General features: G+C 39.0%; 1 protein-coding gene across 1 annotated transcript in view; it reads left to right on the top strand.

Moving 5' to 3' along the window:
• Positions 1-21,546, top strand: part of PKD1L2 (polycystic kidney disease 1-like 2) — a 41,962-nt gene that overhangs the window by 3,790 nt on the left and 16,626 nt on the right. The window contains 25 exon segments of the mRNA XM_010285747.1: positions 457-645; positions 1,434-1,544; positions 1,973-2,120; positions 3,481-3,710; positions 4,357-4,761; positions 5,863-5,961; positions 6,684-6,733; positions 7,872-7,989; positions 8,615-8,822; positions 9,540-9,657; positions 9,903-10,044; positions 10,544-10,744; positions 10,961-11,106; positions 11,576-11,770; positions 12,592-12,717; positions 14,103-14,285; positions 15,329-15,453; positions 16,272-16,398; positions 17,562-17,696; positions 18,345-18,547; positions 18,935-19,169; positions 19,599-19,829; positions 20,051-20,152; positions 20,368-20,546; positions 20,898-21,044. Coding sequence (XP_010284049.1) covers positions 457-645; positions 1,434-1,544; positions 1,973-2,120; positions 3,481-3,710; positions 4,357-4,761; positions 5,863-5,961; positions 6,684-6,733; positions 7,872-7,989; positions 8,615-8,822; positions 9,540-9,657; positions 9,903-10,044; positions 10,544-10,744; positions 10,961-11,106; positions 11,576-11,770; positions 12,592-12,717; positions 14,103-14,285; positions 15,329-15,453; positions 16,272-16,398; positions 17,562-17,696; positions 18,345-18,547; positions 18,935-19,169; positions 19,599-19,829; positions 20,051-20,152; positions 20,368-20,546; positions 20,898-21,044 — 4,153 coding nt within the window.

Below are 21,546 nucleotides of genomic sequence, written 5' to 3' on the forward strand. Positions count from 1 at the left end.
TCAAGTATCACACAGGAACAAAGGTGCCTCTGTAGCAGAAATGGGATCAGGTCCCATATTTAATATGCAAACTATTCTCCTGAGCAATTACCTGAATATCATGCAAATCACACACCGCCACAGGGCTCTTTCAGAAGTAAAGAGTAACTTTAAACTTTCCAGTACTGCAAGTCAAACAAATGCTAAGTGTTTTCCACAAAAATATGTATATTTTTAAATTAAAATATTTTGTTTTTTAAAAAATGTTCTCTTTTTTTTTTTAAGGCAGTAAAAACTGTAAATCTATTCTTTGGATTTTAAAAAGCAAAACAATTTTATTCTTTGTTCTTTTTTTCTTGTTTTCTTAATTGTTTAGCTTAAAAGGGAGAAAAGGGAAGAAAGAGAAACAAAAAAAGGGGATATGCAGGATTTTTCAGCAATTCAAAAAGTTAAATCTAATTTTTTTTCTCCTATTAGATTCTGGACAGAGCATTGCTTGTGATAATTACAATGCCACTGTACAATGTGGATCAGGAGAAGTTATTCAAATTGGAGAAAGCTTTTATGGACGGAAGACGCCTCACTACTGTGTATCATCGGAGATTCCTCTCCAGTATGATACGGATGAAGACTGTAGCTGGATCAGTGTCAAAGATGAAGTAGCAGGTAGCATTTATGGCATTGCTTGCCAGAAGCATAGAGTACATGCCAAAGTTCCTGGTCCCTAAAATATTTTATTTTGAATTTCAGTAGAGTTAGTGAATAGTAAAGTGCATTATTTCTAAAATGAAAGGAATCACTGAAAACTAACCTGGAAGATGTTCCCACAGGAGGCTGGATGGAAAGGAGGGATTTTGCAAGGGGCAAAGATTCAGAGAAGGAGAGGGGGAGCAAATGGAGATCAAGGGTTCCTCTCACTGTTTGAAGAAAATCTGTGGGCACACCTATTCCCTGATGAACTCAATGGGAGACCCTAGGTTTGACAGAGTTGGAAGAGAACGCATCCATACAAACCTAACTCCAAACCAGGAGGGGTGAAAAGGCTGGCACCCATGGGGACAGGAGGGCAGGAGGGATCTGCTGCTGCCTGCTCTGTGTCCAGTACACAGCCTGCTAGAGCTACTGGGCTCTGCAGCTTGCCGGATTAAAGCGTGACTATGGCCTGTCCCTATGGTGATTCTTCGGGCTTCCAGTCAAAATTATACAAAACACATAACTTCTTTTTTTTTACCCTCTCTAATTCAGTTGTATTCCAAAAAAGTACAACAGTGCTAAGAAATACCAGGCAATAGGCAACACACTAAAGTCAAAGTCATGTGGGAGTTTGTCTAGAAATCAGTGACATGATATTGCTTCCCCTTCCATTTTTGTTTCTGTAATCATCTCTCAGCTGAGCTGTTACAACAGCCAAAGACAAAACCCAACAGTTTATATAAAACGGTGCTTCTTTCCAGGCCAGTGTCATGGTCTTCAGGCCTGCCAGGTGGCAGCGGATAGCACTTTCTTTGGAGATCCTTGTCCAGCTTCCGGAAGCTATTTGTCTATTCAATACCACTGCAAGGAAGGTAAGTGGGAGGGGGCTGTCAACACCAACAGCCTGTTCTGCTCTTTGCTGTAACACTGTGACCATTTATATTTATCTTAAAAATCACTGCTCCATCCCCAGGGAAGCACCTGAAAGAGTAGTGACCACTAAAATATACAGAAAAATGTAGCTTCCCTGTCCTAACTGAAGGGTTTTGACAGGATGCAAAGCCAGGAGATTCAGACACATAAAACACGCTTAAATGAAATTATGGTCCAACAAGAATCTTGACCACTAGGTTAAGAAAAGAAAAGAATCAGCTCCCTGTCACACCACTAATGCACTCAAATTAGCAGCAGTATCAACTCTGTTTCGGAAAAGGCCTGCTCTCAACACCTGAAAATTAATTGAATTATGTAAGAAATGTAGACAAACAATGTCATTGAATTCTGTCATTATATTTTACAGGTCTGCAGCTGGTTGTAACAGATACATGCTTTGTCTTTGAAAATATCACAGTCAGTTTGAACTGGCTGCTCTCTCCATACTCTGGCAACCTTTCCTGTATCATTAGTACTGGAGATGGCCACGCTATTGATCCTTACTACCCCCTAACGTAAGATATATCCTTCATGTACCATCAGACAACCAGTAAATTTCACTGCTTGCATTTTATTGAATGCTTAAAGTCTCTCAAATGAGATGTTAAAGATCGGCTAGATTAATAATAGACCATACATACAAGACACTTGGATTCTGGAGAAACTTGTTCTGAAATTAATACAAAATTTTATGTCAAGCTGCCAACCATAATCTTTCTTCTGCTTAATATGATTCGTATTTCTTACTAAGGGAATTTATTCCAGATCCTAAGCACACAAAATTACTGAAAATATGTCAGCAATTGCCAAAGAAACAGGCAAGCATTATTATCTTAAGTTAAATAGTATTTTTTAATAACATTTAAAATAATACAATGGCATTCTGGAGTTTTTCTTTTATTTTAATTGCATAAAATTGTGTCTTTAAAGGATCAAACATTTTTCTGCTGGATTCAAAAATCAGATTTTGTCCTAGTGCTATGAATGACAGAGAATGGCTCTAGAAATTTATTTGTCTGCTAATGGAATCCTACTTGAGTAAACAGAAAAATAAGAATAGAAGAATGGAAACCAAAAAGTAGTAACATACTAGAAATAGTAAACATTCTTTCAGAGCTACAGGCCTGTAGCTGTAAAGAACTTGAAAAAAAACTTTGATAGTGAACCTTTAAGTGAAATATATTTGCTAGCTGTAAGCAGAGGCTTGCGGTTTTTATGGGAAGCCCTTTTACCCACCTACTAAACGGTTCAGAGTCATGCTCATCTGTTTTCTGTGTCCAGTTTGATACCCACTCTTACAGTGATTGCCTTCTCTAGTCTGGTCTTGTCATTGGCATTTTTTTGAAGTCCAGTTAGAATGAAAGCTTCTTCTTCATTAGAACAGCTAATGAAAAATATGCATTGTCAAGAATGATATGTCCTGACCTTTGTTTGCATTTGCTACGTGGTACCATGATAAGAATATAAATAGGTTAGTGAGAATAGTGTCAGGAATATTACTTATTTGCTTTCCATGGTGTATGTCATTCAAGAAGGATATCCTTAGGTTCTTTTCACCATATCCCTATGCCGATCAGTAATAATAGCAGCTACGGCAGACTCTTTCATATCTATTCATCTCCTATTGCTATCACGACCAGAGCTGCACTTCAGGAGTGAAGTGACATTTTTGCCACCATGGGCAAGTATAGAAGCAGCTGCACATTAAAAAAAAAAAAAAAGAGCAGGGGAGTACTCTGACAAAATGCTGAGCAGTCACAACTTCCACTGATATATCAAAGAGGTGGTAAGTCAGCAATAAAATCGAGAATAGAGAAATTAAGAGCTTCCCAGCACAGTCTTCCACAACAAGCAGCTGTTCTCTTTTTATTCTAGACTGGTCAGCAGCATCACATATAGATATTCATCTCCAGGAGAATTTACTGTTTTTGTGGAATGTACCACCAGCGAATGGCACGTGACGGCACAGAAGCGGGTGACTGTTCAAGATAAGATGGATCAACTAAGCATTACTGGGTGCTATAGCCAGTATGAACCCGGGAACAGCTCCCACTGCCGTACACTCTATGGGGAGTTCTTGTGGATCCAAGTTGAACTCAATGGAGGTGAGGGTAATTAGTCTGCATGATTTAAACAGCAGGCTAAATATTATGCCGCCCATGGGATAGAAGCAGGATTTTCATTATGCAAAACAATACTTCTTTTTAGTGAATGCTTTCGCTCTAATTGTTGCATTCATGCAACTGAATGCTCCAGCCAGCTCCATTGGAGGGGTTCTTTCTCAGAGCTATTACACCACCTTAAACATAAGTATAAGCCTTATTTCCCCTCTACACAAAGCTGACAAAGCATGAGCATAACTTCAGTCACATGAATCCACATGAAGCCAGTAGGAATATTTCCATATTTGAAGTTAGGAATCCACGGAAATGCTTCTCTGATTGAGGGTAAGAGAGTTCCATGCTGAGCCAGTCACATTTGGTGATGTATATTATGTTCGCACTTCAAGTTCCTGGAATCCACATATAAGCTTAAAAAATAAATTCAGTAGTGTATGTTTGAATTCTCTTGACTGCCCTAACACACCCAGCAGAAAACATGTGATAGACTTCCATAGGGATCCTAGAGGAGCACAAAAGCCTGCATTGCTGCAGTGTTCTTATGACTGCTTTATAAATATCTGAGTGCTGTACAAAGCAGCTAGATTGGATGGCCTATTACACAGAGAAAATCTGAACTGTCTTTTTGCAGGCAATGGAGTGACCTACATTATATTAGCAGATAACGTGACGCTCACTGAATCCAGTGCAAAGGAAGGAATTGTCCCTCACAATCTGACACTCGACAGTGCCTCTCAAGGGCTGCTAGGCCCCGGGATACATCAGCTGGAGATCCGAGCATCCAGCAACACAACCTCATCGGAGATCTCTGAGAGCATTGCTGTTCACTTAATTGAGCCAGTATCTGGCCTTCAGGCTGCATTAGCTTCTCACGGTCTGCAGCTGGGGGAGAATTTAGAGATAAATGTCTCTGTGTCTCATGGTGCCCCAGATAAACTGAAGTTTGAGGTGATTGGATCTAATGAAACTCACTCTCACAAAGAAGACGGCCCTCATGGGGAACCTCGAACGTACGTCATTCCCGTGCACTCTGAAGGTACAGCATGCTGACAGCTTCTGTATTTCTAAGACAGCTGAGTAGAGGAGTTCACATAAACAGTCACAGCACTCTGCAGTAGTCGACAATAACCAAAGATGAATTTGGTAGCTTTTCTAGCTGCTCAGACTTGGTCTGCAGAACAGTATGAACAGCACAGTCTTATTGACTTGTGAGTGAGCTAAAAAAGTTGAACTGGCAAATGGGTTCTCCATACGGAGACTGAAAGCAAGGCTTCACCTGATTTTTGCAATTAAAAAGACATAGTGAACCAGGGTTTATTTTTTCGTGACACGATCTGATTCAGGTACAAATGATGACATTTTCCTGAATCACTGTTTTCCTCTTGTTTGTTCATATGTATAACTTTTCAAGTTTACACTTCTCTGCATTTTACGCTGCAGTAACTAATCTCACTGAGGAGTTCTCAGTAGACATGACAAAACAACAGGGGAGCTTTTCTGTGCATCTGTCTCCAACACGTAGTTTTTGTTGGACTAACTTATGAATAAGCTTTTTTAGTCATTTTTTCTTTCCATTATTAAACCAAAGCCTTTAAAATGTGGGATTAGGGAGATTGTCCTTAAGAGTTAATTCAGTGACAGAAGATAAGAATATTTCCTCCTCTAACGAACTATTCAAATCCCATGCCAAGGCTGGAACACGAGAAGCCAATTATGATTTCATTTTTTGTTTTAAAATTATTCAGTATTAAAAGTTTTATTGTGTCTCCCTATACCCATTTGAAAATCCCTTCCCTTTAGCCAGAAATTTTCAAACAAGACAGCTGGTCTCTCAAGATGCCTAAACTCATTTGGACTCCAGTATTAGCACACCTCTAGTTTCCTGTGTGGTAATATCATAGCCAGCTGACAAAGAACAGCATTGCAAGTGCTAGAACAAAGGCAGCTGGGTTGTTAAAAAGCTGACATAAAGGGGAAGAACATTCCTTGAAAAGCCTTTCAGCAGTGGAAACTCATCAGAAAACCCCAAAGCTCTTAACAGAAAAGAATAGGATTTTCCTTACAAATTGGACTTTATATTCCAAACATGATGGACTGGTCCTGCTTCTATTCTTAACTGGCCATTTGTCTCCTCTAGGTACTTTCCTAGTGAAAGTGGTGGCCATGAATGCCTTCTCAAATGTGAGTCTAGATCTTGGATTCATCACCGTGTTGGCAAACAGTTCTTATAAAGAAGGTAATTGCATTAATCTGACAGTGCTGGTTTTGACCACGTAAGTGTCTTTTTGCAATCAGAGCATTTCATGGAGTGTTTATGGTTTGCATCTAGTAATTATTTTCCTTGCAGCAACAGTGCTGAAAACTTTTGTGGAGGCTTCTTCCTGATGAAGGCAGATTTCCTGGCTTTGAAGTAGTCATAAATTAGCATCACTCTGTATATGTTACACATTGCACGTTTGCTATTTGTCCTAGAAAGAATTAGTGAAGTTTATGGCTCTGGACATAGCTCTGAAACTAGGAGATACTTGCATCACAGCGGACTCATAAATTGCTGTCAGTAAATGCTTCTAGGTGGCTCATCCTTACATTTACGAAAGCAGATTATACCAGGAATAAAGTGACTTTAGTACTAATCCTATGGAGACTTTTCCAGTGCTTTTGCTCAATTTTTCTTTGTACATCAACAAAACTCCGTCACCTTCTGTGAATTTATTTTGATTTACACCATTATGTTTGAAGAATCAGGATCATCTTCTTTATAGTATGTGACTAGCTTGTTGTTACAATTTTACCTATTGTAACTAGACTGTTTACCACAGTTCTAGAGTCTGATTCTTACAACCCTATTATTCCAACTGTCAGTAGTCAAATTCTGTGTATTTAAGTCATATCCACTGAGGATGTCTGAAAGCTTTACAGGTAGCACTAAAATATTCTGCTCTTTTTTGTATTAAACAGATTCTGCTAAGGAAGAAGGCAGCTCCAAAACCAATACCCAAAAGACAAATGTAAGTATTATTTAAGGATCTTTCTCTAAAATTGAAATGCTTAGAAATTTTTCTTGCCAGTAAAAGTGCTCCGTAAGATATTGCAAAGAAGTATTTGTAGCATACTAGATTATGGACTAGGTTTTCTGTGCCCCATTTGGTTTAACAAAAAATGTACATCAAAAGTCTTTGAGACAAATGTGTTTACAGGCATTTAATCCACAATTTGTAAAAGCCTGCAAGTAACAATTACAAGATGAGAGAAAATGAACTTTTTACAATGATTCAGTTTTGGAAGTTGAAATGTGCTTAGATGAATTTTTAAATTATCTACTTGACTAATGGAAACCTCTCTTTGAGGGGCTATCCTTCAAGCAGAGTTTAAGGTATTTTTATATTGTTTCTGTTTCCTGCTTCTGTATTGGAATGTTTAAGTTACTTTGCAAAGAAGAAATTTCCAGTTTATGGCAAACTGAGAAACTAATGATACACCAATTGCTAGCAGCTGCACAAATTTAAATAATAAAATTGCCAGATATAATAATTTGTTATCATCTTAAAAGTCTAGTTTTTAACTATAACACTAGCAGACAGATGTCTGCTGTAGGAGACGTGCTGCTTCACATGAAGGCATCATGCTTTACAGATTGCCTGTAAGAATATATTGCACCAGAGGAATATAAATCTAATTCAATACTAAGTTTATCACAGTTTGTTGTGCAGAAAGACAAATTCAGCTACTTCCTTCTTCTCTTTATGTATAGTTGTAGTATATCCAATTCAGACAAAAAAAGGAGTGTACTAGAAGATGTACTAGAAGACAAATAATTGTCCAAGGGTTAAAAGTCTTGGTCCAGAAGTGGAAAATTAATGAGAATTAGTTTCTTAAGTACATGCATTAATTTTGAAAATGGGAGCTGGACTCCTAAGCCACTTACGAGTTTGGGAGTATTGTGCCACACAATTTCTCTGTGCCATCTGCTGCTATTACCATAGCTTCTACTTCTATACTACCACTGATCAGGGAAGGATCATTTAAACCACAGATCTGCATACAGTCATTTGGGGTCTAAACTTTCAGACCTTTTTCATTTTAAAGAAGCAAAATATGTATGTGTTTATACATGCTCCTGTCCTGACACATTTACTTATTATTTAGGATCACAAAAGAAAAAACAAGATATATATTAAACCAAGTCGTCATGTGGACCCTTTCACAACTGTTACACTTGGCTGGCCAGACAACAACAATAATTCCAGTTTTCTCTGGTCCTGTGGTATGTGCATTTCCTGAACTTTTCCACCAACTTCTATCTGACGAGTAACAAACTCACTGTCATGTCAGATCAAGTGGTGAAAATCTGACTAAAGGATGGTTTACTCTCTGGCTGTAAAGTTTGCCACTCACTGTATATGAAGAATGTCCTTCTACTTTACCCTGGTTTTAACACTGAAGTAATTATGGTATATAATATTGCACAGTACTCAGTTTCCGTTTTTTCCCAAAGGTGACTACTCCTAGGTTTCAATTTTTCAAGATCTGCCCAGCCCTCACCCTCATAGCCAAGAATTAATCCCAAGTGACTTGCATAGTTAGGCATTTGCAAGATGCATGTGTCTCAATAAAACAGCAATAATTAGCATCAAATATGATGCAAAAACATTTATGGTTGAAAACTGGATTGAGATTCAGGACATCCATGTTCTGTCCCCATATTTATCCCTGGCCTCATACATTACTTTGAATAAGTCAGTCTGTACTCTGAGCTCTGATCACTCTTCAAATTGGGTTCAGCAAACTTGTTTGCTCTATAAAGCTCTTTGAAACCTACGGCAGGAAAGTCCTGTATAAGAGACATGGGATGTTATGACTCTTCTAATTATAAAGGAAATGTTTTGCAGGAGCTTGCTGGCCTGAGTGGAATGAATGTGTGCAGCAACAGATAATCCTAACTGACCAAACTGAGGTGCAAATCCCACCTTCCTGCCTTCCCCCTCCAAAGTCAGCAGTGACTGTCAGGGTTACAGTCCAAAACCATGGCAATGAAGAGAGGCAGGATGAGCAATGTCTGTATGTGACTGCAAAACAAGAACTGCAATTAGAAATCAGGTTTGTTTTTAAACTATAGTATTCACTGCTTAATATTATTACTACACAAACACAGTGCAAGGCCACAGTTTTCAATAATAATGATAATAAAGCGATAAAGTACTTATTGTTGTAAATCTATTTATACCTTACCATCATAGGAATTACAGACAAAATGGCTGTTGCTGCATTTTCCAGTCCATGTTTCTGAACATAATCCTTTTATAAACTGAATAATATTCTTCCCAAAACCATTTAGGGTTTTGGACCTCACTACATCCTTTCGATGTTGGAGATTTCCATATGCAAACCTCATTGAAACAATGGGAATGAAAGCCATAAGATATGTCTGAGACACCCAGATACACAGTACTGCTTTAAAAAATCTGTTCTTCAGGAGTCTAGTGCCTCATTAAAGAGCAGTGGCATTTCAATAATCTGTTAATATATCATTTCAGGAGCTTAAATAGGGGCAGGCATCATTTGACAGCGTGAATCAGTTTTGCAACATAAGTAGTTTGTGGGTTCCGGACCTCCATCATACAGAAAATGGAGATGAAGGTTCCTAAATCTTTTGCTTTAAAATGAAGTATTTCGCTACTTGCGAGTCATGTGTCACCTGTGTCCTATGGCAGGGCTTTTGCAGATTTTCATTAAACAAGAGTAAAACAATCAACATCAAGGACTATGGCATCTCATACAGTTACTACGTGTAACTACCATCTTAATTCCTTACAGGTGTGAGGCAAACTGCAAGCCAGTGAAAGCTAGTGATGAAGTTGTTTTGAGCGTCTCTGGACAGGACTCCCAGGCAACATATTATAACTGGTATCTAGATAACACATTCCAAACCAAGGTAAGAGCGTCAGATTTGTCAGAAATGCTGCACACACAAAAATAAACATCCATCCTGAGGGAACGCCACATGGCCTCAGGGTGATACTTTGTCAAATGGATGCTTTGGAAATAATAGTGAAGACTGAGCTAAGGGACTGCCAAGTTTGGGAGGGGTTATAATGAAGGACATCAAACTCCTGATAAAGCACAACAGAAATCACAGCAAAGAGCCCCTACTGTCATGTTTTCTGTCTGATTTTCCAGTCTACAGTCCTCCCTCCAGCCTGTGGCCTGACTGGATTCCGGCAGGACTCCTTGGTTCTGCTTCAAAGCAATGCATCCATGTTGAAAATGAACAGCTCCTTCTTGCAGACACATGGAGAAGCTTTTCAGATTAAAGTAACAGGTAGGGGCAAGCAGGGTTTTTCCGACTCCTTTGAGATAATTTCTCCCCTCATGACATCACAGTGATGTTACTCACACATAGCCTCACTGACAAATAAGTTAAATCATTCCACAAGTTGAGAGCTGTTACTTTGTTTGTGGGTTCTTTAAAATAATTAAGAGCGAAGTTTGTTCTGGGCTGTTGCACAGCAGGACAAGTTCAGTTATCTAACTCCAAGCTGTTAATAACTTCGTTAAGGTTCATCTGGAAATGAAGTTATGCTAAATACTTAATCAAATAAAACAGCTTTGCTTTATAATGCAAACACTACCATGTTTTTAATAGTTCTTTTCCTCTTACGGTTTACTCAGTAGCAGGATTTCATTTCTGATTAGGCCCACCCTGATGTTTCTGGTGCCTGAACAAATAGCATCATTGCTAGAGTAGGCAAGATTAATGTCTGAAGATCAGTGCTGCGGTGGCACAACTACTGCTGACGTTCTGCTCCCTCTGCTCCCAGCAATGACTCACCGTGGCTATGGGGAGGAAACACACCTTGTCAGCACCGTGCCCCCGCCCGAGATCCCCAGTTGTGCCGTGTCTCCCAAGCAGGGATCAGTGCTCACCACCTTCACAGTCTCCTGCAGCACTCCTTGCTTGGCGGATTCTTGCCAATCCAGTCATAACAGGCAGCTCACATACTGCTTCTATCTGAAACCAAGTAAGTCCTGAGATGAACTTTTGGCTAACTGCTTCTCCATCTTCCTAGCAAGCGCTGTTACTATTGCTGGCAAGAGCAAAGACACATCCTGCTTCTGCTCCCCAGACAGACTGAGTCAATCAGGCCTGCACAGAGCAAGCCCCGAGTCCCCTGTTCTTAGAGAACAGGAGGTGTCCGTGTGGTGTCTGGTAGGTGACCCCCTCTTTCCTCTTTCAGATTCTCTCCTGCACTGTGGCCTGGATTCTGAACTCTTTCCAGTTTATCTTCCACTTGGAGAAAAGGAAAATAATTTCATTTTACATATGACAATTACTGTTAGCAACAGCTATGGTGATACAGTTCAAACTAACGCTTCGGTGAAGGTACACAGAAGAATTACTTTATTTGAAGACCTCTCTAGTTGATACCTAACCTGTGATTCACTTTTGGAGCTTCTTCCCATATTATACTTACTACTTCCCTCTGAATGTGCCATAATCACCATTTTCCTAGCTAACAGAGACTATTCTCTGTTGACTCAAGATTGTAAAAGAATCTTCTACTGTCCTCATTCTAGGATAGAAGTTTAAAATACTATCTATTTGGACACTGGGCAGCATAAGCTGTATTTAGTGAGTTTGGAGTTACTCTATGTAGGCCCCAGAAAACTCCTGCTTCTGTCCCAGTGCCCCAGTAAGGAGATCCTTATCAGGCCACTAAAAATAAAACATTAAAAACGGGGAACACAAAATTTCCTCTAGCTAGGCTGTCAGTAAGATGAATGTGGAAGTCGTTCAAAGATAATTGTAACAGCATTAGCAATGTTAAGAGCATATCTGATTTCTTCATCAGGTTGGACACACAGATATGATCGATGGAAACCTGACCCTGCAGGCTGTTGTATCTGAGAAGGCAAACACCATCCTAAAAGATGGGAACAACAGCATGAGTCTTTTCCAGCTGTATAAGTCAGTGACATCAGTCCTTAATCAGGAGACCCAAGAGGAAAGCTTTAACGTATCTTTACAGATGGACACACGAAAAGAGGTCAGCCAGACACTTGTTTTCTTGCAGCACAATGCAATATAATGGACTCTTCATATTCTTTGACAACTCTTAAGTAGTAAAAAACTCATATATCACTACCTGAAATCAATGGAGGTTTCAAGTTTCTAGTATCTATCTCAGTGTTTGGCACAGGTTTCAGCTATTTTTCACTATTTACCCACATAAATAATTTGTTTTATCATCCATCAGTAAAATACTTCATTCTCAATTGTTATTGCATTAACTTAAACTAATTTGGACAGTCTTTTTAAGCTTAAAATCAACCTGGTTTTCCACAAACAATTTAAATATTAATGAAATGGCCTCTCCTGAGGGAGATATATCCTATCTAATTTTCCCAAAAAGTACTTCAGCTACCAGCCTATGTTTCGGTTATAAGCTTATATTTGTACGGTGCTCTTGAGTGCCTCAGATGAAGAGAAATGCAATGTATCCTTCAATTATGATTCATTATTTGAGTAACATCAATCATATGTGGCTCTGCTTTCTCTAGAAGTGGCATTTATACAGTAATTCACATACATTAGTACAAATTCTCACAAGTAACTCTCCTTGCTATTAATGGATGTTAAGTGTATAAATCCTCTGTGTTGGGAGGTAACATAAAACTTGTGATTATACAGTTACTAAGGCAAGTGGCATCTTGTCAGTAGACCTAGTATCAGTTCAAATGATCCCTGTTGTGGAGTTTTACTCTACCACATAATTTACAGCAAGGCTGGCTGTCAATATACAGCACTACTTGCACCGTCCTAATTAGCATCTTATTCCTTTGCCTAATTATCCCTTTTCATCCCAAGCTCCGAGGGCTGATGCTGACAACTCTCTCTGCTGTTAACATAACATCAGTGCAGGCTGCTCTTAAGATGTCAGAAGTATTGAAAGAAATCACTTACAGGAGTGAAGAGCTGTCTGTCTCGGCACAGGTAAGAAGCAATTCGTCTTATATCTCCTCACACTAACAGTAGAGACTCCATTGCACCCCAGTGACCTTGAAAGAGTTTCAGTGTCTTACAATTATCTGTTCTTTACCCATTTTTTCAACTGTACCAGCATGTGTATTTTTACCAGAAGGGAATACATTTTGGTGTTTAGAGTAAGTGGATTTGGACTCTCATAGTCTCAGCAACCACTATAATCCAGGCTATGACTGTCTGGCCAGTTACATTTTATGATACATCTCTGAGATGGAAACTTTAACTTTTAGTCAGAGGCATGTTAGGATGTGTATTTTATCTTGTAAAGCACTCTTAGAATACTGAAGAAAAATTGCCCAATAGGGTTTTTCTAGAATTGCCCAGATCCATTGGTCCCTGATCCATGTACTGTCATAAAATGCAGGCAGGCAAGCTGTTATTGAGGCAGGAACATGACAGCACTCAGAGGAACTGGGCACAAATGTTCACATTGGCCTCACAAAAGTATTTCTTGAATCTTAGCTGGCAACATGACATTATTTGTAGATGATGCTATTTATGCATAAGGAGTGAGCACATGGGAGGACAGAACTAACTGTCACTGAGGAAGTTTCCCAAATATGCTGGCAATAAAAAGAGCTGTCCTGATTTTTGATGTATTATACAGTTGCAGCCAGACAATGACTTGGGAGCATTTCAGCAGTATGTGGTTAACTTTGGCAAGACAAGAACATAGCTCAGATTCAGCACTCACCCTAAAGTAAGGCTGCTCAGCGTTTGTAGACTGTGGGAATGGCTATGTCCAAGCTTGAAATGTATTTGCTTAGCTCACTCACCATCCTGGGCTAAAAGCTGGCCAGTGCTTTCACAATCACAAAGCAAACACGAGCTGTGTTCGGGCACAAAATAAAAATCATAAAATTCATTCTCCTTTGGGACTTAGCACAGCACAAGGCCAAAGTTATTACTTGCTGGTTATCCAACAGGGTCTGTGGAAACTAAGATTGAAATGCACATGCACTTGACAATATGGTGGTATTTTTTGGACACACCACCCAAAGTATAACCTAATTTACTACATAATTGTACATCTAAACTGTATCCTTTCCCAGTGTTTGACAGACAGATGTTATTAATCTTTTTTTTTTGATTAAATCTGTAGAAGCAGGCTGCATTTTTCAGGTCTGTATTACATGTTAGTGTACTACCTATTATATAATCTTTATTGGCGTTTGAGGTATTACCACAGCACAAATAATTATAGTAAAAACAGCGTTAGCCACAAATAGTCCCATGAGATTACTTATGTTGCAATATTCAGTAAATGACACAAGTGTCACTCTATTATTTGCAGTACCAACACACATAAACTTTTCCCCTTGTTTCCCATGCAGGTGGAAGCTAGCAACACTCTAAAAGATGTCAGTGCTTCCTTGCTCACTGTAAACACAGAGGACAGCAGAGATGATCAGAAGTTAAAAGATGCAGCCAACTATCTGTTTAATGCAGTGAGCAATGTCCTTCAAGCTTCTGTAGAAATCAGAGCTACAAACACTTCAGTGCCAGAGGCAGAACAGGTAACTTTGGTTTGGTCCAGTTTGTAGTGGACTGTGTGAACACCTGCTTGCTTTGCAAGGTTTATTAAGAGTTCTGCTGCCTCTCATATTTTTAAATTGGCATTGGGTAGGGTTCATTGTGACACCATGATGGACTTGAATATCAAAGGAAACTTCTCCCCCGTTTAGACCTGTTAGACTGAACGGTCTGCTAATGAAGATGACAGAAGCCTCTTAAGATTTGTTACATTTAAAGCTGAACAGGGCAGAGCACTGCAGAACACAGCATCAGTGTATGGATGATAAGCACACAGAGATTTTTTTCAGGTTTGTGTCTATCCCCTCCTTTTGCCCCATGATTCAAAGAAGCCACAGGTATTCTATATTCATAATTGGCTCCACTACTTCAAAGCTGGAATCAGCTCTGGTTGCTGCTTATACTTTTTCAGAAAGCCCACTCTGATTTTCTATTCAGAATTACGCGACGTGTTTATTTTGTCCTATCCTTTCCTATCTATATGTGAATTCTCACAGCTGCCTTTGTGTGCTTTCTGGGCTGAACGTACGTTAACTTTGATCACTGCAAGGGAATAGGCCATGAAATAAACCTAACCTGAGAGAAAAGGTTATGAACTGTTTGGACTCCCCCAGGATAACACACTAATAACACACAATACGTAATTAGGTCTTGCTTTTGCAAGTAACTAAATACTAAAGGGCATTAAGGTACAGAAGTGCAGGAATATAATACTGCATTAAATTGATGTCATGTTTGTAGTGCTTCAAATTTCAATGTGTAGAAGTTATAAATAATAAAATATAAAAGTAAAAGCTGTAAGATATATTTAGTTGGTGTCTGCAATGTTTTAATGAGAATTAGAGAAACTGAATTGCTCATTAGAATAATTTTCTCTGAGATTAAGAAGCACATCACCAACTTTGCCATCTTTGTAAAGACACTGAAAATTAGTATTTGTTCCTAAAAGGAAGTAAAGGCAAATAATGTGCAACTTGATGATTCTGAGGAGCTTTATTTCAAGTTTCCTCCTCTGATCCTTTTCCAGAGTTCAGTGTCACACCAGCTCCTGAATACAGTTGAAAATCTACAGAGTGCCCTTCTGTTTGGGAAAGAACCAGATGATGAACCAACAGTCCTTACCACTCCTTCTGCCACAATGTATATACACAGGTAACAGGAACAGTGTCTCCCACCTATGCTCTCACCATTAACTGATGACAGTTAATCAAATTTGCACCAAATATTCATTACTTTGTCCTTAAATGGAACCACACAACTAAATATTGTAGCATAATCACAACTTCAACAGTGCAATGAGGCTGTCATTACTAACTGATAGTAAGAACAGCTTGGACTCCAATCAGCTTCAGTAATGCCACCTTAGAAATTCTCATGCTGTGTCTTCTTTGACCAATGGAGAATTTACTACTATTTCTGGGATGAGGCAGTAGCTGCTTACTTTTGAAATTATGTGGAAAACTCATGTCATGTCAGGTAAGGGGTTTTTTTTCTTTTCCAAGTTGCCAATAATAACATGTTATATAGAACTGTAACCATCTTGACAGAAGCAAATATAATCGTAAGGAGTCTGATGAGCATTCTCCGTTCCCTATAATCATCCCCAAATTGTTCCCCGAGAGCCTGAGTTTCATCCACATTTAACTGTGCATTCAAATCAAAATCATGTTCACACAAGAAACCAGGTATGTCTTTCACATAAGTACAGCTAGTTGGGAACAACTTCCTATCCAGATATGCCAATTCCACCCCTATTTTGATGATTCTATGGTAGTGTTATGTGGAGTACTATGTCAGGGACAGATAATGTACAAAGTATTTACTGGCAGAGTGAGAAATAGCTTTTCAGCTAAGTTATGAAGTGAGAAAGCTTTTTCTCTAGATACGTCATCAATGCTATTGATGTTTTTTCTTTTTTTTTTTTTCCTGCTTTTATTCTGTTTTGCTTGTGTCCCACCCTAACTGGACAGATTACAAACAGAAAACATGGATGGCACATCCATTAACATCTCCAGTACCAGCTCTGCCAGCTTTACTCTCCCACCTGCTTCCTCTCTCAGTGTTTCAGGAGTTGATGATGAAACAGTGGATATAAGGGCAAGTAAACAGCTTTTATCTGACTCAATCTGATACACAAGTTACATTCTTGGTCTAGTGGTTTTAGAATCCCTTCTCCTTTTACAATGAATACACAAGCACACAAGTCATCCCTCCTGTCACGCCAAGAAAATTATTTGAAATATTTTTGGTCAGAGAAGTCTTCACTTATCTTAGTTGCATGAGGTTGGTCCAGCAACCTAAGGAGGACTGAAAACTTAAATTCACCATTCCATCAGCCCCTCACATACACTCCTGATTCATACTTGCACAGCTGGAGAAGGCAATGGAATGAATCAATACCAATAAATCTATTTGCTGTTCGTTTACATCTAATGTTCTGAGGAGGACGCAACAGCTCAGAGTCCACATCACCATTAAAACTAACCTGCAGCAGTCCTGTTTCATCCCAGCTAGAAATAAATGAGTTTGAAGCACTCAGATGCTGCAGGAGACAAAAGGCCTGTGAATGTCTTGATGATAACACATCCCTCATTTGAATTAGGATATGGTGGTTTTTCCCTCAGAACAATAGATTGCCTATAATTGTCATATTTTCATAATAAATTTTCTAAAGGTTTCTCTGGTTGATTTGACATTCTCAGGAAATCCCTACAATAATGGCAAAATGTATAGTTTTTTTCACTGTGTCTTTTCCAGCTGTGCTAAAAAATGTCCAGAGCTCACTGAAACCAGTGGAAACACATCCATTGTCTCACCTGAGCGTTAGGAGAGCCTTCTGAATCCTCTCATTGGACAGATGATTCTGACATTCTGTGCATTGCTATCATAGTTGAAATAGACTTCCGTTTCTAATTCCGAGAGGTGTCCAGAGCCTAGCTTTGGTGGAGCTACTCTGAAAGAGGCTTATGCAATTGCATTTTGATATCTGGTGTCTAAAAGGCAAAAGGGTTACAATGAATGGAAACAATAAACATTGTTGTACACATACCACGTTTCAGAATCAAAATCACTTTCAAGGTTTGTGTTTGACCTACCTTTAGCTATAAGGCAGCTTCTTATTTAAATCTGGATGCAGGCTTCTTTTAAGTCGAGAACTGTTTGTGTCTGAGCTCAAGCTTTCACTATTCACCAATTTGGAGCATGAATATAATGAAATATTGACAATAGCTCAAAACTGATTGATAATGTCTTGCTAATAGATGGTGAGCTTTGCCGTGAATCCCTTTTTCTCCAGTGACACTGGTTTTGACATCAGTGGAACAGTGGGAGGTCTAAGTCTTACTGATCTGGATGGCTTGATCATACCAGTCAGCAATCTCAAGGAAAACATTGAGGTAAGCCCACTATTTTCTATCCTTCTCCCTCTTTTCCCTTTTTTTTCTTTCTCTGTTAACAAACAGTCATTTGTGTTACCATCTTCTGAGATGACTGCAAATGGTGGTAGTGCTCATTACATTTTATAACAGGATCATGGTGTCTGCATTTGTGGTGGCGGGATTTGTGTCATGTGAAGAAAGAAATAACAAATGTTTCTATCTTTTCTTTAAAAAGAGGCATCTTATTCTTCCTTTAAATAGATACAAGCATGCTAATGGCTGTGGAAAAAGACTCCAGATAATGTCTGATTCCATCATCCAACAACTGTATATTCACATCACTACTGTTTGGGCTTCCTAGCCCACGTATAAGCTGACATCTGAACCGTTTATATATGCCCTTCATGTAGCCAGTGTTTCACTTAGAATCTCAGCTCTTCATTCAGTAATACACCAAAGATCACAGACTTTGTGGTGAGTTTACATAGGTCTCAAATGAACTTTTCAGATGTTAGCTGGCAGTATCAAGAAAATTATTTGAAGTCAATATTTTTGCTGGCCATGCTTTCCCTATGTTATGAAAAAAGATGATCTGGCATGTGGCTATATTGTGTTTATAGATAAGAGAAGCAAGATGCTTTGCTATGTCTTTCTGTTTAAAAACAGATAATGTTACCAAGGCTTTCAGCAACTCAGGAAGATAAGATTCTGTTGAATCTGGGCAATTTTAGTACTTTCCAAGTCAATGTCACCTCAGAAAACACATCTATAGTGATCCACCTGGAATCTGAACATGACATTCCTCTAATACTCTACTTAGGATACAGTTATCATCCAAATGAAACTAATTATGACATGAAAAATCATCTGTTCTATAAGAAAACTACTGGAGGTAAGACAACTTGTTAGTGACCCATGAACTTATGCCTTCTGGGCTTATGTAACCAAAAGACTTTCACTACCCATAGCAAGTGAAGGGCACTCAGTATGGGGAGTGCTCATCCACAACTTTACAGCACATGCATATTTGCAGAATGAGCCTTGACCATGAGTTCAGGTATCTAACTGGAAAGAAAACTCTCAAAGGAGTTTCAATTTGTCATGCTTCAGGGTTCCAATCTCTAGTATACAGTGTTCACTAACAGGAGCAAAGAGTGAGATGCTTTGAACAATGAGTTGCTAAGAATGATTTCATGCCTGTTTCTTCTGTTTGTTTATTTGATTATGTGCAATACAGCTGCATACTTCTGAATTAGCATTTCTATATATACATTGAAACTAAAATATTTATGTTCAGGTGAGATGAACACCTGGGTTCTTAGCCCAGAACAACTCGTTTTTGGAGAGGGAACCTACTATTTCATGGTTTTACAAGATATGGGAATGGATTCCACAGTCTATGACAGGCTAACTATAGCTGTCACTTGCTTCGCATCCCGCTGTGTATTTTGGGATGAGCACCAGGAGAACTGGAACAGCTATGGATGTCAGGCAAGTAGAAAGAAACAAAAAAATGTTTATATTATATACTTCAAAGCCAGCCCTTATAACCACCATCTTGTAGTAAAATGATAGCATTGAACTCACACTACAGACCAAGATCATTCTGAGATGTTTTAATAAACTCAGGTTTAGTCATACCGGACTAAGCTTCAAATGACATTTCCATTTCAATTTCTAGGAATGGGCTTCTATATAAGAAGAAATAGAAGCATTCTGACAAGGCTATATTATATTACAATGCCTGTTTCTGGCTAGACATTAGAATTAATATTCATTATTGGAACTTGAACAATTCTTTTCAGTATAGCAGCTCTCCACACTAACTTACCATCATCAGCACTGTCTTTGCATTTGCTTGGTAAGTTATCTAATACTTTGAAGCCAAATATTTTATTAGGAAATTTTTCTGTTTTTCAGGTAGGACCAAAAACAAATCCTAGAAGCACACAGTGCCTCTGCAACCATCTGACCTTCTTTGGGAGCTCCTTCTTCGTCATACCCAGTGCCATAGATGTTAGCAAAACTGCACAGCTATTTGGTACATTTGTGGACAACCCTGTGGTGGTGACAACTGTAGGATGCATCTTTCTGATATATGTGCTTGTAGTTATTTGGGCTCGAAGGAAAGACATCCAGGATGATGCCAAAGTAAGTCTTCAGCTAATAAAGACTAAGTATTTAGGCCAATTCCCATTTTGTCTAGCCTGTTTTAATAGGAAGTCTTCAACCAATCCTACTCCCTTCCCTGTAACTCTTTGTTTACTGCTAAGTATATGCGTTGTTCACAAGATGACAAATTCCTATCCACAGCTTTAAGGAATCCATACTTACAACAGCTAACACACTGCTTGTATTGTGTCACTCTGCAGGTGAAAATCACAGTACTGGAAGACAATGACCCCTTTGCTCAGTATCGTTATCTTGTGACAGTTTTTACAGGTCACCGCCGTGGGGCAGCCACGACCTCCAAGGTATCAATGGCACTATGCAGTAAGACAGTTCATGCACTCATTTAGAGAACTGGATGAATAATGGAGCACCTGAGGCTATTAAACAGGACAGCTTAAATACAATGTCTAAGCCCGAAAGTCCTTAGATTTGATGAAATCAGGAAGAGTATGCCAGAGGAATAATCATACAGAGGATCAAGATGTGCAAGTCTTCATTTTGCCATCTTATTTTCCAGGTGACTCTCACCCTCTATGGACTAGAAGGAGAGAGTGAGCCACACCACCTAACTGATCCTGATACACCAGTCTTTGAGCGTGGAGGAGTGGATGTTTTCCTACTCTCTACCTTCTTCCCTCTTGGAGAACTGCAGAGTATTAGATTGTGGCATGATAATTCAGGGGACAGTCCATCCTGGTAAGTGGAGATCTGAAGATCCTGGGAAGTAAAGATCCACAAATATTTTTTTATAATGATAACAGTTTTCCTTTTCTAGCACTTGAAAATTATCCTTTCTACAGTTCTAGAAAGGAAGGAAATGTTAGTTTCTCATTTTTACAGATAAATAGCTCAAATCATAATCTAAACTGCAGGACCAGGAGCGCTTCCCATATCCTGTGTCCAGTACAGGATAGGATGTGTTCTGTGCCTTACAGTTTAAACACAACCTAAGAAGCTGAAAAACAGAGTTTGTCCTCCACAGTCTTGTCGAGTGGAGGACATCCCACTCAGTTACATGTGAATGTGCCCTGTATGTTTTTCCAACAGGTATGTGAATCGAGTATTGGTCCACGACCTGGCATGGGATCAGAAATGGTACTTCCTCTGCAACTCTTGGTTAGCCATTGATATTGGAGAATGTGTCCTAGATAAAGTGTTCCCAGTAGCTACAGAACAGGATATGAAGCAGTTCAGGTACCTTCTGTTTTATGGACATTTTTACTCTTGATAGCAATCAGTCTAGAAAAGCAAGTATACAAAGAAGATCAAACCCCTAGACAACAACGAAAATAAGGGAGGTCTTTCCATTGCCCTCAAAGGGCTCTGAACAAAGAAAAGAGGAAGGATGTTTAAGTAAGCCTAATCCTTACCCTAACAGTAGTACCACACTGGAAATATTGGTGTTAAAGGAAAGCCTGACAAGACCTACAGAAACCCAAGCATCTTATCTTCTTTTATGTGTAATTTCCCTAACAATTTATATAGAAACTGCTCATGATTAGCTTTCCCTCCATGGTGCGGCCAGAAGGAAAAGACATAAGTAGCTATGACAATTCCATGCAAATCAAGCCATGATTATTTGGTAATTTCTCATAGTTATTATTTCTTCTGATAGTGCCTAGAAGCATGAACATGTCAGGATCCTGAACAACAGCTTTATTCTCCCTTCTCCTTTCTATGTACCATTTTGATTTCC

The sequence above is a fragment of the Phaethon lepturus genome, unplaced genomic scaffold (assembly GCF_000687285.1).
Source record: "Phaethon lepturus isolate BGI_N335 unplaced genomic scaffold, ASM68728v1 scaffold3514, whole genome shotgun sequence".
Lineage (NCBI taxonomy): Eukaryota > Metazoa > Chordata > Aves > Phaethontiformes > Phaethontidae > Phaethon > Phaethon lepturus.